This window comes from Schistocerca piceifrons, chromosome 2 (genome assembly GCF_021461385.2).
Source record: "Schistocerca piceifrons isolate TAMUIC-IGC-003096 chromosome 2, iqSchPice1.1, whole genome shotgun sequence".
Classification (NCBI taxonomy): Eukaryota; Metazoa; Arthropoda; class Insecta; order Orthoptera; family Acrididae; genus Schistocerca; species Schistocerca piceifrons.
This window is the reverse complement of record NC_060139.1, coordinates 612,663,147-612,681,986: the sequence shown is the minus strand read 5'-3', so window position 1 is coordinate 612,681,986 and position 18,840 is coordinate 612,663,147. Positions and strand designations below refer to the sequence as shown.

General features: G+C 38.8%; 1 protein-coding gene across 1 annotated transcript in view; it reads left to right on the top strand.

Annotated features, from left to right (window-relative positions):
• LOC124775505 (nucleolar pre-ribosomal-associated protein 1) overlaps positions 1-18,840 on the top strand; it is a 177,585-nt gene that overhangs the window by 123,456 nt on the left and 35,289 nt on the right. Inside the window, exons 15-17 of the mRNA XM_047250338.1 lie at positions 2,799-3,008; positions 8,227-8,453; positions 15,101-15,379. Of these exons, the coding sequence (XP_047106294.1) occupies positions 2,799-3,008; positions 8,227-8,453; positions 15,101-15,379 (716 nt within the window). The remainder of the gene's footprint in view (positions 1-2,798; positions 3,009-8,226; positions 8,454-15,100; positions 15,380-18,840) is intronic.

The window sequence follows — 18,840 nt, the reverse complement described above, 5'->3', positions numbered from 1 at the left end:
CTGGTTTGAAGTGGTACACACATGTTTCATCATCTGTGACAACATTCATGAGAAAATTGTTACAATCAGCCTCTTAATCTGCATAAATGCTCCATCATTTCTGTTTATGTCATCTGTTAGGCGGCGAGCATACATCTTTAAGTACCCCAACTAGTGGACGAATGTGTTAGTGCAACCAACAAAGACTCCCAGTTATGCAGCGAGGTTTTTGAGTGTGATCTATCGATCACCTTGAATGAGAATATCCACGCATTCCAACATTGCAGGAGTCACAGTTTTGTGTGGGCAGTCAGCACTCGGGAGATTGGGTAGAGTAGTGCAACCTTGTTGCAGTGATGACAGACGTCTTGCCCAATGACTCACTTTTGTTCACTGCCAGCTCTCTGTAGGCATTCTGCATGTGATCTAGCTTTCCACCAAAGGAAACTCAATAATGTGCTCTACTTGGAATATACCACCATTACAGATGACATTTTGAAGGATACGTATATCGCCACAACCTATCGGAACTTGATGAAACTATAGGGGCTGAAGCAGGATTATTCCATGATGTCCCACAACAAATTCTGCATTTTTTCAACCTTAGTTGACAAAGAAAAAAAGTGTTTCTTTTCTTATTTGACACCTCTTGTACATACATCCATTTTTGTAATATATAGATATCACATAGCCAGAAAGGGTTCAATAAAGAATTTTGTTAATGGAATCAGTCTCGGTAACGTAATTTTTATAGACAGAAATTGTCTTGTAATGCACTACACATGTATGAATATAATAGAGGGAAACATTCCATGTGGGAAAAATATATCTAAAAACAAAGATGATGTGACTTACCAAATGAAAGCGCTGGCAGGTTGATAGACATGCAAACAAACACAAACATACACACAAAATTCAAGCTTTCACAACCAACGAGTGCTTCATCAGGAAAGAGCGAAGGAGAGGGAAAGACGAAAGGATGTGGGTTTTAAGGGAGAGGGTAAGGAGTCATTCCAATCCCGGGAGCGGAAAGACTTACCTTAGGGGAAAAAAGGACAGGTATACACTCGCACACACACACACATATCCATCCGCACATACACAGACACAAGCATGCTGAAGAAATCTTTTGGGACAGCTTGAAACTTTGCTGGATCAACATTTGAGCACATTTATTTTCCTGTCTGATGTCAGCTGTAGAAGAATAGAACTATAATGTTTATTTCTGTATGTTTTCTACATGTGGTCCTTTGTTTATGCTCTGTCCTCTGATTATTGATATTCCAATCAGGATCTGTGTAGTCATTATCCTAATTATGTTCATGTTCTTTAGTGTTGTAATTTGGTGAAGCAATAAGTGTGGAAATAGGAACACTTCTTGTTCAGTAATTAAATAAATTGGTTAACGTATTGGCCTTCTAGTAAACATGTTGTCAGTTATTATTTTGTCATATCATCTTCTAAAAGCTGTTACTTTTCACCACTCCTAGTTTATGCTCTGCAACTTGTTGTCAATTTGTGTTTAGGTGGATGGGGTGATTATACACAGTCCAGTCACATTAGTGTGATGACCTGTCAAAAGCTTGAATAATCACCGGTTGCAGCAAGGACCTGAAGAAAGAGTGCCAGGGAGGTTCTGGAAGGTACCAATAGGGATGTAAAGCCATGCCGACTCTAGTGCCATGGCAGCTGTGCTAGGTTTCACAGTTGAGGACCCATGGCGCAAACAGCTCGACCAAGGTGGTTCCATCAATTCCCCATTGGGTTTAATAAATTGGGGGGGGGGGGGGGGGGGTTGGTGGCCAGGGGAGTATGTTGAACTCATCCTCGTGTTCTTTGTACCACACATGTACGCTGTGTGACACGTTGCATTGTTCTGCTGGTAGATACCATCATGCCAAAGAAGAACAAATTAAATATAAGGTGGACGTGGTCCCCAAGGATAGGTGCATATTTGTGTTGATCAGTTGTGTCTTCCACAATGATGAGATCACCCAGGAAATGCCATGAAAACATTCCCCAGATTATAACCCTCCTTCCTCTGGGCTGGACTCTTCTGACAGTTGTTACAGGGTAATTGCCATCTGTCTAGTGGAGCATAAAACATGATTCACCTGAAAAGGCAACCTGCCGCCTCAACTTGGACAACCAGTTGCAGTAGTGGTGTGCAAATTCCAGCCTTCATTGCCAGTGGACAGCAATCGGCATGGGTGCTCAGACTAGACACCTACTGCAGATGCCCATATGCAGCAATGTTCACTGAGCGGTTGTTGGGGAGACACTGTTGGTAGTATCTAGGTTCCTCTGGGTGGATGTTCAGTTGCTCAACAATTGTACATCTATTTGCCCATACACATCTCTGCAGTCCATCAGTGACCTTTGGTGCACCACAGTTACCTCAGTGCCAGTTTTGCATTGCACCATTTTGCCAAACACAGCATACTTCAAGCATGGCAGCAAGTGAACAATTTACAAAGCTAGCTGTTTCCAGAATTTTTTCTCCCTTGGCCCAAAAGCCAATGATCATACACCTTTGGGCCTCAGATAAATCTCTCTGTTTTTGCGTAATGACAATGGCTGCACTGTTTTCCACATCCCCTGACTTACTTTATATATCCTCCACTACTTGTGCTGCCATCTTCCGTCTGTGAGTGGTTATTGCATGCTGATGTCGAACACAGGCAGTTATCACATTAATGTGACTGGACCATGTACATTTTGCTGTATGTATAGTTGTATTGTGGTGGTAATTTTCCTCAAGCCCATATTATTTATCAAAGTGAATATGTACTGTTGTTATATTCTGTGTGATCATTCAGTTGTTACAGAAGTATGAATCGTCAGGTGTGACACTTGAGAGATGCCAGCCTTATTTATGGGGCGAGGCAGCAGTGAATCATTATAGTGTGAGAGTCCAAGGTAGCTCATCTCTTTGGCAGCAGCCCCATGCCAATCAAGTGCTAGATATGTTGGATTCTGCTGTTCTGCAGACAACAGTTTCAAGATTTCCCAGTGAGAGAGATGTACAGGTAAGATTAATACTAACAGGTGCATTTGTTCATGCAGTTAACTGTTCCTTTTTTTCTTTTTTAAAATTTTTTTTAGCATTGTGGCACAAGCCATAGGAATTTAATATTAAAGATGGAATGTTTATAGTGATAATGAACTGAAATAATTTTCAATTCAGTGTAACTTTGAGACTTTGAACCTTTGCTTTCAGTTGTTAATAATTAAACTTTAGGAATGTGCACACTGTTTGTGTAAGAATATATTATTTTTATGTTCGTTTCAGTGGTCTGGTATTTAACTTATTTCATTGCACATTTTCGATTGCATCTTTTGTCTACAGCCTTATTCACCCATCAAATGATGATGTACAGTGTTTATGACACTTGACTCATTTAGAAAGAGCAAATTTAAATCTCTGTCAAAGAATTCAGACTTAGGTTATATGTTATTTTCCATTATTACTTACATGTAATGTCCGTATGTGTCCCTAGACAAATGTAGCTAATTCCCTTCCCAATCCCTGTCCAATTGAAGCACTTGCTCCACCTCTAATAACCTCATTGTTGCCATTTGATTCCTGTTGCTGGAGTACTCTAAGAACTGTAACTGGTCAGATACACTTGTATGGTTACGATATTTGCTGTCAATGGGGGAGGGGGGGGGGGGGGGTAAAAAACCCTCCACGTAGGCTTTCACGGCCGGCGTCTTCGTCAATAAACACTTCCGGGCTAAGTTGCCGTGGTCGATCTGTAGAACTTCTTCTCCCTGACATTTCGTTCTCAACTACGGAGAACATCTTCCGAGGTGAGTCAACGACTGGCTGCTAGGAGCTGGGGCCGCCGCTTATATGGATATCGTAGAGGGCGCCACCGCACGTCACGTGGCGTCGATGTGCAGCTATCTTTGGCTATCGTCTGTTCTCTCAATTGCAGGCAATCGATTGTCACGTGATTGGTGCAACGTCGACCGCCATATCTTATCCAATTTTAATCCTTCTTCTTTACGATTAAAATTGTATTGATGTTTGTGGATTTCAATTGCCTCTCTATACATACGTGTATAGAGAGGCTACTTACAAGAAGAACTAAATCATTTACGAATGGCCTTTGCGAAAAATGGTTATACAAAAAACGAGATTAACCGAGCATTTCACCCAAATAGAAAAATGCCTAAAAATAGGAGACAGCAACAACCATCAACTGGAAAAGTATTTCTTCCGTTCATCCATAATATCACGGATCGCATTGGGAATGTACTAGCCAAGTTTCACGTAGAGACCATTTTCAGACCTACTAAGAAAATTAGCGAATGCCTAAGATCAACAAAAGTTGCTCTTCACCCCCTAGCCAACCCAGGGGTATATAAAATTCCGTGCAGTTGTGGCAGGGTTTGCATAGGAACTACAAAAAGAAGCATCAATACATGGTTGACGGAGCACAAAAGAAACTGTCACTTGGGACATATCGACAAATCGGCAGTAGCGGAACATGTTTTTAAGGATGGAGATCACGAAATAAAATTTGGTGAAACATGCGTGCTAGCGAGGACGTCGCATTATTATACACGTATGTATAGAGAGGCAATTGAAATCCACAAACATCAATACAATTTTAATCGTAAAGAAGAAGGATCAAAATTGAATAAGATATGGCAGTCGACATTGCATCAATCACGTGACAATCGATTGCCTGCAATCGAGAGAACAGACGATAGCCAGAGATAGCTGCACATCGACACCACGTAACTTGCCGTAGCGCCCTCTACGATATCCATATAAGCGGCGGCCCCAGCTCCTATCAGCCAGTCGTTGACTCACCTCGGAAGATGTTCTCCGTAGTTGAGAACATAACATCAGGGAGAAGAAGTTCTACAGATCGACCATGGCAACTTAGCCCAGAAGTGTTTATTGATGAAGACGCCGGCCGTGAAAGCCTACATGGAATGATTCAACACCTCTACGGGGAGGAAATGTCAACTAGGGTACGACAACTGGAGAACCTACGCAAGAAGAAAGGTCAACAACTTTGCTCACTCACTTTTCTGCTACGCTGTCGTGATACCGGTATAGTTCCCAAGTTTTTAAAAGTGAGAAGAATGTTTCATTCGGCACAAGCTAACCGTATTTACTCTCGTATGGAACTGGCATTACTACGTGAGCGGATACATCAGACACGACGAGGACTGGCGGTATGTGATGGTCAACTGCTAAATCTTCATTTACTTATTAGCAATACTATGCAGTTTTGTCATTGGAACAAAGTGGACAGTTTAACATTTAGATCTATGGAGATTAGTGCAGAAGTGTCTTCCAATAGGCAGAAGGAGAAGTATGATCGTCTGCAAGAGGGTCGATAGGAAACACCGATTCCAAACAATACCGAAACGGTTATTAATTTATCGGAAAAAGAATTGTCTAAGGAAGAACTTTCTGTTCTGTCTAAAGGAGGGAATTTTGCAATAACTCCATCCAAGATTCCTATGGAGGATATTATTGCTAATATAGAGGCAGGAATTCATCAGTTACCATCATATTCTGCTGACGAAATTAGAATGGAAACCTCCAGGATATTACGCAAAGCTAAGCCACCCAGCAGCAGTCTGTCTCAAGGGGAAAGGAAGGCATTGCGAGAGATCAATGCAGACAAGAATGTTATTATAGTTGCCGCTGACAAGGGAAATGTTACTGTTTTAATGAATACTGAGGATTATCACAAGAAGATCAGTGATCTCCTGGAACCCAGCACATACAAGAAGTTGAAAAAGGATCCCACAACGAATGTGCTGAATGCCACCAATCGTCTGATAAAACAGTCTTCCATTCCTACAGAAGTTAAAAAGTATCTTTGTAAAACGGAGGCTTATCCTCCGAGATTATATGGATTACCAAAGATACATAAGCCTGATGTTCCTTTGAGACCAATAGTCGGCGCAATTGGAGCTCCTACCCAAGAACTAGCCAGACACCTTGCCTCTTTGTTACAACCTTACACAGGCAAAACTGAGAGTCATATTAAAAACTCTCTACACTTCATTGAGAAATTGAGGGAAATTACTGTCGGTCCTAATGACATCCGTGTCAGTTTTGATATAGTCTCTTTGTTCACGATGGTTCCAGTTGATGAAGCTCTCTCCCATATAGCCGATATGTTCCCTACTGATGTAGTAGCCTTGTTCCAACACTGTCTATCCTCGACCTATTTTCAGTACAATAGCGAATTTTATGAACAGATCGATGGGGTAGCCATGCGAAGCCCCCTAAGTCCCGCAATTGCAAATTTATTCATGGAATATTTTGAACATCAAGCACTGCAGTCGGCCAAAAAAAGCCCCTCGAAGTGGTATCGGTATGTGGATGATACCTTTGTAATATGGAATCATGAGGAAGAAGACTTGAATGATTTCCTCGTACACTTAAATAGCATCAACCCAAAGATTAAATTTACTATGGAGAAGGAGAAGAACGGACAACTTAACTTCTTGGATGTATCAGTTATCAAACGGGCGGATGGGACCTTAGACCATAAGGTCAACAGGAAAGGTACACATACTGATCGCTACCTCCATAAGAACTCAAACCACCACCCTAGGCAAAAGAGGGGGGTCATAAAAACATTAGTGGATAGGGCCAATAATATTTGTGAACCAGGCTACTTACAAGAAGAAATAAATCATTTACGAATGGCCTTTGCGAAAAATGGTTATACGAAAAACGAGATTATCCAAGCACTTCACCCAAATAGAAAAATGCCTAAAAATAAGAGACAGCAACAACCATCAGCTGGAAAAGTATTTCTTCCATTCATCCATAATATCACGGATCGCATTGGGAAAGTACTAGCCAAGTTTCACGTAGAGACCATTTTCAGACCTACTAAGAAAATTAGTGAATGCCTAAGATCAACAAAAGATGCTTGTCACCCCCTAGCCACCCCAGGGGTATATAAAACTCCGTGCAGTGGTGGCGGGGTTTACATAGGAACTACAAAAAGAAGCATCAATACACGGTTGACGGAGCACAAAAGAAACTGTCACTTGGGACCTATCGACAAATCGGCAGTAGCGGAACATGTTTTTAAGGATGGAGATCACGAAATAAAATTTGGTGAAACAAGCGTGCTAGCGAGGACGTCACATTATTATACACGTATGTATAGAGAGGCAATTGAAATCCACAAACATCAATACAATTTTAATCGTAAAGAAGAAGGATTAAAATTGGATAAGATATGGCGGTCGACGTTGCATCAATCACGTGACAATCGACTGCCTGCAATCGAGAGAACAGACGATAGCCAGAGATAGCTGCACATCGACGCCACGTGACGAGCAGTGGCGCCCTCTACGATATCCATATAAGCGGCGGCCCCAGCTCCTAGCAGCCAGTCGTTGGCTCACCTCGGAAGATGTTCTCCGTAGTTGAGAACGAAACGTCAGGGAGAAGAAGTTCTACAGATCGACCACGGCAACTTAGCCCGGAAGTGTTTATTGATAAAAAAAAAAAAACACTGTACGCAGAACAGTACACAAGGATGTGGTTTAGTAGTTTATATGTATGACTTAGAAGTTCTGAGGGTAAGTACGAAGCTATGCACTTAAAGGTTCTCGTCTTATAATCAGTTGGTTCAGCCCTTTTTCCGTCTTTTAATGTGGCCTTAATCTCTAGTACCGCAGTTCTTACTGTGTTGAAAAAGCAGCTTGAACTGTGGTATTGATTCACAAATAATCTGAGAACCCATCTGAAACTGACTGAAGGAGCTAATTCACCAATATGTGGAAGGGAAAAAGTCTCTAACAGAAACAGTGCCTAATAAAGCGATGGGTGTTCAACCTGTATTTTAGCTTGATGACCATATTTTTATGAGCTACTTGCTCATGTGGGCAAAATCATACCTTGTTTTCCCAGAGTTTTGCTTTTTTTCCATGTACAGAAATATTGTGTGCGTATTGGATTTATCAGAAACATCAAATGAGAAGAAACAGCTGTGCCAGTAGGAGGTAGCTGTTGAATTATATTCTGACACACAGTGATTGAGAGAACACATATTTAAAAAATCAACAGTTGGAAGGAATTTGAGAAATTATTCAGATTTTTGTAATATATGTTCCTGTCAGTCAGTCTGGTTTTGAAAGATAAATCACTCAACCTTTTTATGACTTCCTTGTGCCCTATCATTTTTGCTATTATTTATATATTCTTTAAATTTAATACTATAAAATATCAATATGTTTGCTTGTCAGGTTTTAAATAATATGCATCATGACGACTCAAGTATTTATGATCCTGCATTTATCTTGCCTCTGTTGAGTAAGTTGCTGGCTCCAGAATCACCAGTAAGACCACAAAAGGTCATTCACAGTGATGCACTGGCATTAGTTCTTGCTGCTCTTGGGAGCGAATGTAACACAACTAGATCAGCAGCTTGGCATGTAATTGGACAACTCTACACACATCTTGAAGCTACCAAGTAAGTTTTAAGAAATATCGAATTTCTTTGTTACCGTCTTTATATAAATGAAACTCCTTTTTCCCTGTAATATTATTAGTGTATGCTGAATCTCGGGGAATGTAATACAAAGCCAAACTGAAAGTTGTGTTGATTAAACAGTTACTCATATTGCACTGTATTAAAAGCAGTAAGCACTTGGTTCTTATAAAGGCTATAAATCAGAAAGTTAGCATAAAGTTGATTTTCATTTTTACCAATTTTGCAAAAGAAATGTAGTATTGTGAAAGTACTAAACACCATTGATGAGAGAGACTGCTTCACAACATTGTAAAAATGAAACATTCTTCATTTTCATCCCAAATGCTACAAATATTTATTTGCACAAATTAATTTTTGGGTTTAAGGACTCAAACTTCTGTAATCAATACACTTATTATTTCATCATCTAAGATGCAAATATTTGCACAACAGTCATGTGACAGATAAAATCAAATCTCAACCACATTCATATTCAGGTTAAATCCTTCAACTTCACCCAGTAACTGACTTGATCACGTTGCCTATTTGAACAAAATGCTCCCGCTTTCCTGTAAGTGCTCGAACAGGAAGACATCAGTTGGCACGTGGCTGAGTGTGTGAAGGTAGTATCTGCAAATGTCATTGATTACTGTGACATACAGTTGTGGTGGTACTTGTCATTAATTTCAGCCCCAGTAACAGTAACAGTTGTATTGAAGTAATTAACTGTATCATAAGAAGAGTAGAACCATTTATTAATAAAATGATTTGAACATCAGATTGAGTTGTGTGTTTTGATGGGGTGGATAACTGTTGATGAAAAATCGTGGCTAGGCATCTGCCACACCACAGTTGGTTTGGGCTTGTGGAGCATTATTTATTACCATTTACCACATTTTTTATTATGACCAGTGTACTCTTTCTTTACTGATTTTGTTAAATGATTGGGTTTCTAAATAAGATGGCATTGACATTTCATCGACTGTATTAATCTTCAGTAACAGTCAAATATATCGCATTAAACAGCACTTGTTAATTTCTATAAAACCAACCTTCACACCACATAAGCCATTGTTGTTAGTCTGCTATCACTGTAAGTATATATTTAGCCTGTCCATACACATTATTCAGTTCTGATCATGATACAACACCATTAAATTCTGTAATCTTTCCCATGCACGTATATTTGTCGTGAGAGCCAACACTCAATCCATCCTATAGCAACCAGTTCTATTACCAATTGTCAGCTGTAGGATTCAACAACAGTGCCAATTTCTAAAATGCTACAGTTGAATAAAAGAAAAAAATACTGTATATAACATCAGGGTGCTTAAATTTCGTAATGCACTTTTTTTTTTTAATTTATGTAAAAAATCTAAAATAAAAGTAAGACTTCTTTATGTGGGAGATTTCTGCCACATGTAGTGTGTTACATCTCATTTTATGTGACTATGTACTGGCATACATTATCATCATATATATTTTTAGTTATACAGGGTGTTACAAAAGGTGCGGCCAAACTTTCAGGAAACATTCCTCACACACAAATAAAGAAAAGATGTTATGTGGACATGTGTCCGGAAACGCTTAATTTCCATGTTAGAGCTTATTTTAGTTTCGTCAGTATGTACTGTACTTCCTCGATTCACCGCCAGTTGACCCAATTGAAGGAAGGTAATGTTGACTTCGGTGCTTGTGTTGACATGCGACTCATTGCTCTACAGTACTAGCATCAAGCACATCAGTGCGTAGCATCAACAGATTAGTGTTCATCACAAACGTGGTTTTGCAGCAGTGCAATGTTTACAAATGGGGAGTTGGCAGATGCCCATTTGCTGTATGGATTAGCACAGGGCAATAGCCGTGGTGCGGTACGCTTGTGATCGAGACAGATTCCAGAACGAAGCTGTCCCGACAGGAAGACGTTCGAAGCAATTGATCGGCGTCTTAGGGAGCACGGAACATTCCAGCCTATGACTCGCGACTGGGGAAGACCTAGAACGACGAGGACACCTGCAATGGACGAGGCAATTCTTCGTGCAGTTGACCATAACCCTAATGTCAGCATCAGAAAAGTTGCTGCTGTACAAGGTAACGTTGACCACGTCACCGTATGGAGAGTGCTTTGGGAGAACCAGTTGTTTCCGTACCATGTACAGCGTGTGCAGGCACTATCAGCAGCTGATTGGCCTCCACAGGTACACTTCTGCGAATGGTTCATCCAACAATGTGTCAATCCTCATTTCAGTGCAAATGTTCTCTTTACGGATGAGGCTCCATTCCAACGTGATCAAATTGTAAATTTTTACAATCAACATGTGTGGGCTGACGAGAATCTGCACGCAATTGTGCAATCACGTCATCAACACAGATTTTCTGTGAACGTTTGGGCAGGCATTGTTGGTGATGTCTTGATTGGGCCCCATGTTCTTCCACCTATGCTCAATGGAGCACGTTATCATGATTTCATATGGGATACTCTACCTGTGCTGCTAGAACATATGCCTTTACAAGTACGACACAAGATGTGGTTCATGCACGATGGAGCTCCTGCACAGTTCAGTCGAAGTGTTCGTACACTTCTCAACAACAGATTCGGTGACCCATGGATTGGTAGAGGCAGACCAATTCCATGGCCTCCACACTCTCCTGACCTCAACCCTCTTGACTTTCATTTATGGGGGCATTTGAAAGCTCTTGTCTACGCAACCCCAGTACCAAATGTAGAGACTCTTCGTGCTCATATTGTGGACGCCTGTGATACAATACGCCATTCTCCAGGGCTGCATCAGGGATTCCATGCGACGGAGGGTGGATGCATGTATCTTCGCTAGCGGAGGACATTTTGAACATTTCCTGTAACAAAGTGTTTGAAGTCACACTGGTACGTTCTGTTGCTGTGTGTTTCCATTCCATGATTAATGTGATTTGAAGAGAAGTAATAAAATGAGCTCTAACATGGAAAGTAAGCGTTTCTGGACACATGTCCACATAACATATTTTCTTTCTTTGTGTGTGAGGAATGTTTCCTGAAAGTTTGGCCATACCTTTTTGAAACTCCCTGTATAGCCATGGATAAGCATAATCTCCCATATCTGCAGTTTCTTGCCAGGAATATTTATTATTACCATCTTGAAAGTTTTGCAAGTTTAACAAATATGTAAAATAACACCCTTAGAATGTTGTTTATTTTTTGTTGCTATATTGCCAGTTAGTGATATAACTTATCTTTGTGCCTGAGAGATTAGTCGACTTCAGGAATTTGTTTTCTTCAATATTTTGTAATCTGTGGCATATTCGGGATTGTTATATCACTTCTCTTTTCTTTTTCCATAATGTTTGTCATATTTGAAACTTTGTCAGGAACTTCAGTTGCAGATATTTACATAATTTTGCAATGATAGATCTAGTACATTATCTTGTAAATTTGTAAAAATATTACGCCTTCTTTTTCCTGTTTTTTACGTTTCTCACAAAGAAGATGGGAATCAAAGTAAATTTTTTGTACATTGTAGCTTTTCTCATTTTACAAATAAAATATGTTTCACTTTTTTCCTGTAAGAAAAACACAGTTACAGCTAGTTCCTATCGTGTTTCACAATAAGTCATATAACAAATATCCTTTCAGATTGAGATGCAATTGGCATCCGAATGTTACAGAAATTAAAATCGTACACTTTTTTTTTCTTTTCATTTTACGGAAATGTTAATAATGGTCACAGGAAATTAGAACAAAGTGACAATATCTTCTCACAGTCACTGGCCATTGGTGTAAGTTGTCACTCTGCTGTGGCAATGGTCCCCTCCAAACAAAATACGTGTTGTCATGTTGCTGTAATCCCTGCTCGTTGAACATGAAATATAAAAATAAACTTTTGTTGTTATTTCATAAAATTATGATGTGTTAAAACTCTAATTATATCTTCAAAGAAATATCTTCCTTACATCACTTAGTTGACAAAGATGACCATGTGATAAAAGTTCTGACACATTACACATCCCAAAAATGTGAAAGAACATATCAAAACAGCCAGCTAACTTCTCTACCATGTGCCCTCATTTACAACAAGTCATGTCATCAAAAACTAACATGTAGAAGAAACAAAAATTTTCTGTACCTACACATACTTCCCTCCAGTTGGAAGTTAACGTGATGAAACTGCAAAGGAAATATTTAAAATGCCTGATGAAAATAATGCGAAGAAAAATGTGGCATCAAAAAAAATGAAGCATAGTTTCTTACACAATAACAGAAAAAAACATTGTATGACTATTTAAGTTGTTTATTTACCTGTTAGTGTGAAATAATAAAGCAACATGTACAACAAACATATTAAGAGAATATCTTACATTTTTGCAATTGCGTGTGTATGATTAGTGGAAAAAAGTAACATGTGAACACATTACTTAGAGAAAAAAAGAGTGACAGACAACATGGACAGTTATCTAAACAATGAAAGAATCAGTTTTACATGCACAAAAAAATCACCAATTTTTGATGTTTCACACACATGTGTTTCCTAGTGCAGTTTTATGCAGTGACAAAAATTTGATTAATGTCTACACATAAATTGCAAACACTGTCAAAAATTAATATTATAGTTTACTCTCAAATGGCATCTCATCCAATTCTGAAAATTACATCTGTGTGTATCCCAAATATGGAATTGCATTACTGCTGGATTCATCCCTGTCTTTCATTGGTAGTTACTTTTGAAGAGGATGGCAAAATTATTTTTTTAAAAAAGTAAGAAAAACATCTGACATTGTGTATAGTTCACTAAATCTATCAAAATAAAAGAAAGAAAGAAATAAAACGTTACTGTATTCACTGTGTTACTCCTTGCATGCACTATTTCATCACTTCACCAAATACGTAAATCAGTGTTAGACTTTAGAGTTTGTAAGCTGAATGAAGCATGCGTTGCTCCATTAGTGCCACAGTCTGTATAATAGTATTTTGATAATGTTGGGTATGTCAGGCTTTGTATTGGCAGACAATGTCTGTAATGCAGAGAGGAACTATTTTAATGTTTCAGATGACTTTATAATACTTCCTGGAAAAATCATCATTAATTAATAAATTAGCATTAGTATCTCTCTTGCTAAATACACTATATTCTTTTAAAATGGGAAAATATGTTTTGTTATTGTTTTACCATCGTACCTTTTTCACTGACTTTCTTTTTCTTTCAATGTTATATTGTAAATCTTCTCAAAAGAAGTTCATTGGTGTGAGTTTTCATGTGGAAATTGTGACACTGAATCTTTCTTTGAACAGAAACTCTTTTTAACTCTCTCTGCAATTCTGCAGGTGTTTGGTGTAGTGTTGCTTTTATTAGCCACTTGTTTCTTCTGTAAACTCTCATCACCAGTTTTGTAAAGGCCTTGTCGCTACTGCTGTGGAGGCCTAGTTTCCACTGTTGTTACGGTAGCAAGTTCGTGAAATGGCTTCTGGTGCATTACACCACTAGGGCAATTTCTCCCTGCCACTATTACACAACTATGCCCGGGGTCAGGCAACAGGATAGGAGAGCGAAGGTTCTACAACACTCCAACAAATTAGTAACAGTGTCACACAAACGAGTTAAAAAGGCTTACTTACGTTTGTGATTAGTTGAATGATCAAGTCTGCAATGCTGCATGTAATATAACACAAAAAAGGCTCTCAATGGCTTAGTGCAAATAGTCATAGGTAAATTTCACAGTTCATAGCAAATGCAATTTACAACTGTCTGTTCACTACTAAGAGTTCACTAAAGGACATTCCCTGTCTAAGTCAGCCCTGGACAGTGATATATAACCAAGTAGGTGAGATCTGCTCTCCTACCTTCAGAGTAGGCTTCTGTCCACTGTCTCCAGTCATTGGTGAATTGTACTTGGCCGCAATTGGCTGAGGCAAAGTCAATATCTTCGTCTTCAGTGCCGCCTGTGTCACTGGTGGAATTCGCGCAAGTGGCAAGTCTCTGTGTCACAAGCACAGCTTGCTTCTTTGCGCCTGTGGTGCTTCTGCCATGGCTGTATCTTGTTCAGATGACGCAGAAATTTCATTCAACAATTTTTATGATTATTTCTTTACATTCTTTTTATGGAGGGGTCATGATCATAATTAATAGTCTATGACACTTTGTCTCTTCTGTGAAAATGAGGCACAAGTTTAAAGCCAATCAAAAGGAAGGTACTTATGTTAATGTAGAAATAAGGTCATAAATTGAAAATGTTGGATGGAAAAGACAGTTCCTTTACATGCTTATTTAATTTTCTGTTTATCAGATAAGTGAACTTCAGCAAATTAATAAGAGGTTTCTGTGCTAGGAACTGTTCGATCATCACCAACTCACTAGAGAAAATGGGCTGCAACATGTGAAGATAAAGAACACACAATTTTCTATACACAATTCCTGCAGACCCAGCTGAAGGACATTGACCTGCTAGCATCCTCAAGAAAACATACAAATCAATAACATGCTTTGTGTTTCATGCCTCCTGTAGTTATGATGTTGCTTGAAAAAGCTGTTATTTTTTGTCTCCTTCTTGCATAAGTGTGTCACAATACATCAAACTCTTCAAACGTGCTCATGTCCCATAGGAGTAACTCTGCAGTATTATTTGCATCATATAATTAAATATAGTCTATTTTTTTCCAGCTTTGGTAAGGAACGCCACCTATGGCTACATCTGCTGGATGTCATTCGCTGTGGTGCTGCAGATATCATGAAATCTGACAAGAGCGACACTGAATTTGTCACTCCAAAACTTTCATGCATAGTGTCAACATTCCTCGCCAGGGCTTCACTGTTAATTTCTCAACCACTGCATCCTTTGTATCAGCCTTTGCATAATTTCATTCTTGCCAAACCTTCGTTGTACCTGTTGAGTATCCCTGAATTCCTTCCACTTTTTCATAGTTCTGATCTTCAGCACAGGTAAGAATATTAATCTTATTACAGCACTATTATATTGTATTTGTAACAGAGCAGATGTGTGGAATTCAGGGATATAATTTCAACTGTTGTTAAGAAAACATTTAATTCAATAGTTGTTTGTTACAAGTTTCTATGTAGTATTCATAGTATCCTTTTTCTTATTACTAGTCACAAATACTGCATACCAAGTAGACATTACATGCAATACTGTTAGCCTTCTGTGCAGGTTATTTTATAGTTACAAATTAAAACACTGGCCACTCTTTGAAGGCAATATATTGTTAAACAAATGCTATACAACAAGGTAAACTACATAACTTATTATCCCTGCATAGCTAATCACAAATTGATTTTCATCCCCCCCCCTTTTTTTGTCAGGTGTTTGTCTTATGTAATAAATCATACATCCTCCAATAAATGTATTTAGGAAACAATGGATTAAAAACAGAAGATAGTAAACACAATAACTGCACACACCCAGAATGGGAATAAAAGCCCTCACAAACAAGTTTTGTAACATTGAGGTCCTGAAATGGAACAAGATTCAGATAGGAAACATACAAACATAGTCATTGAAAACTTAACACACAAATGTTTCAATCCAGTTTCCAAGTATGTTTCAGTGTTTTTCTTCATTTTTCCATCTACATTTTTTATTCCTGAAACTTAAAAGATTGTGATATTACATAACAGAGCCAGTTTCTTTCGTTGCCATAGTCAATGTACTCTACAGTGTAAAATATTTTCTACTGGAACATCTTCCTTTGAACCATTGTCGTATGGACAAGAGGCATTACATTTCAGCTGCAAAAGGTGGACCATCATTAAACTAATAAAAATGTTCCAACACATTTCGATCATTGATTCCCTTTCCAATAGTTTGATAGGATACTTAATATGCTAGGTAAGTATTACACAAGGCATTACTTCAATCTGTTGCATTAATAAGGCAGTCATTTTGAAAATTCTTGGTGCATCTGTAATTCTTCACTTGTCAGTCATTGTGGGTTGTACTGCTGGTTGCCAGGACTGTTTGATGTTTCTGAGAGTGGTCAGTTTTTTTTAACCATTTGTTTTGACTGCAGAATTTCTTCCTTCATAAGCCAAAAATCTCTAAGTCTCTTATTTTTACTACCTTCTTAATTTTTCTGCCATATCAACCTCCTTTATCTTTTCTTTTCTGTGGTTTTGTTTCTTTCAAAGCATTTGTCAGTTTTGTTTTATATACCATGTTCATGTGTGTTCCACTTCTTTCAGTCTGTAGTTTTGTGTATACATATTTAATCTCTCTTTACAAATTGTGGGTGCAGTTTTTTTTCCACATGATACTACATGGTAAAAATCAAACAATGGAAAATCCAGGATGGAATGTAATAATGTTATGAAAAGGAAAGTTGCTACTTACCATTAGTGGAGACTCTGGATAGCCATTAAGGTCTTCGTCAACAACAACAACAACAACAACAACACACACACACACACACACACACACACACGACTGCTGTCTCAGGCATCTGAAACGACACTGATTGTGGTTTCAGTTGCCTGAGACTGCAGTTGTGTGTGTGTGTGTGTGTGTGTGTGTGTGTTGTTCGCGAAGGTTGGTGTGCCTATCTGCGACTCATCATCTCAGCTAATGGTGAGTAGCAACTTTCCTTTTCATAATATTGGTACTACGCGGTGGTTGTAATTAAAGTGCAGCTACTCATGGAGGCACAGTGTAGGCTGTAATTATTGTATGTCAGTGAAACTTGGTAGATATGCTAATGTGATAATGCAGAACCCGTAAACAAATTAGTTCCAGTTTTGTACATCAAGTGCAAATCTGCCACTGTACACTGTATGACGGTATCCATACTGTCGTTTGACAAGCCATAACATTAGTGTACAGTGTGGATATGTTTTATGTGAATGGCAGCAATTACAGAGCTGCATTGAGAGAGTGTCACTGACTGAAAAGTCTGAGGAGAGGCCTGATGTCATTAAATGGCCTAAAGATGATAAGGAACTTTGGAAATGCAGGTGAGCTCGGTATGGCACAGAGAAGAGGAACATGTCATATCGAAGTGGAAGTTATTGACAAGGTTACTGCTGCTCTAACTGACCATGCAGCATGTGACCAGGTAGTGACAGTGCTCATGCAGTGTCATGAGAATTGTCCATTCCGTTGGCAACAGTATGGAAAGTTTTGCAGTCTATTTCACACTGGTATCTGTACAATATCCAGATGGTGCACAAAACTGAAACTTCATGATCTGCAGCAGTGTTCTGAATTTTCTCTTAGGTTTCTGGCACACAGTGAAGCTCATGATCTGCAGAAATGTTCTGAATTTTCTCTTAGGTTTCTGGCACACAGTGAAGCTGATGACTTGTGGCTGGGCAATACTCTGTGGAGGACAAAGCACATTTTACACTACAGGGTGCAATCAATACACAGAAATGCCGAAATTGGGACACTGTTAAACTACCTGTTGTGTCTGAAGAGCCATTGCACTTGCCATGTATGGCTGTGTATTATGGATTCACAAGCACCATTACTCTCGGTCCATTTTTCTTTGTAGAGAATGTACCTAGATGTCCTGCCATGCGTACCATGGTGTCTGCACATTATCAAGACCTCCCTGTACAACATTTTTTTCAGGTTCTGCATTATTATATGCCCAGTGAAAGACTGGCCTACTGCAACCTTCCACAAATGTGTAATCTACTGAGGTTTTCCAGATGCATTGCCAGCAATATCATCTGACCTGAATCCATGTGATTTTTGGCTCTTAGGGTATCTAGAAGAATGTGTTAGCAGGAACACTGGAACTGCTGCGAGCAATTGTTGATCACATTTTTTTACGTATGCAACATCTCGTCAATGTCTTCGGTGCTCATATGTATAAGCAGCGGTTAATAATAAAATCAACCTTATGTCTTTCTCACTTGTCTGACATTTTCTGGCCACATAGCATGCCTAATCTTTTACCTATGGAAAAATTTCTGTATGTCCTTCTTACATTCCACAGAGCCAGATTTGCACATGGTGATCAAAATTGGAACTAATTTTTTTTTTTAATGTAAATTGGTTGCATATTAAAGCTTTAGCATATCTACCAAGTTTTGCTGCAATATGATAATTACAGCCTGCACTGGACCTCTGTGTCTAGCTGCACTTTAATTATAATCAATCAGTACTATAGCATGACTGTGTTCGTTTTGAGATTTGTCATTTTTTTGTGATGCCTGGGGCTTTTACTGTTGTTAGTTAGCTTCATACAAACCATTGTTACTACTGTAATTTGGATGTTGCGCAGTTATATCCGTCTGAGAGTGAAAATTAGAGTATATTAGTTACATTCATAGACTGATGGTAAAATGTGATCTTTCTTGATGTATTCACTAGAAATAAGTGTCCAAGGAATAGAAAAGCAACTGGAATCACTCAATAGAGGAAAGTCCACTGGACCTGACGGGAT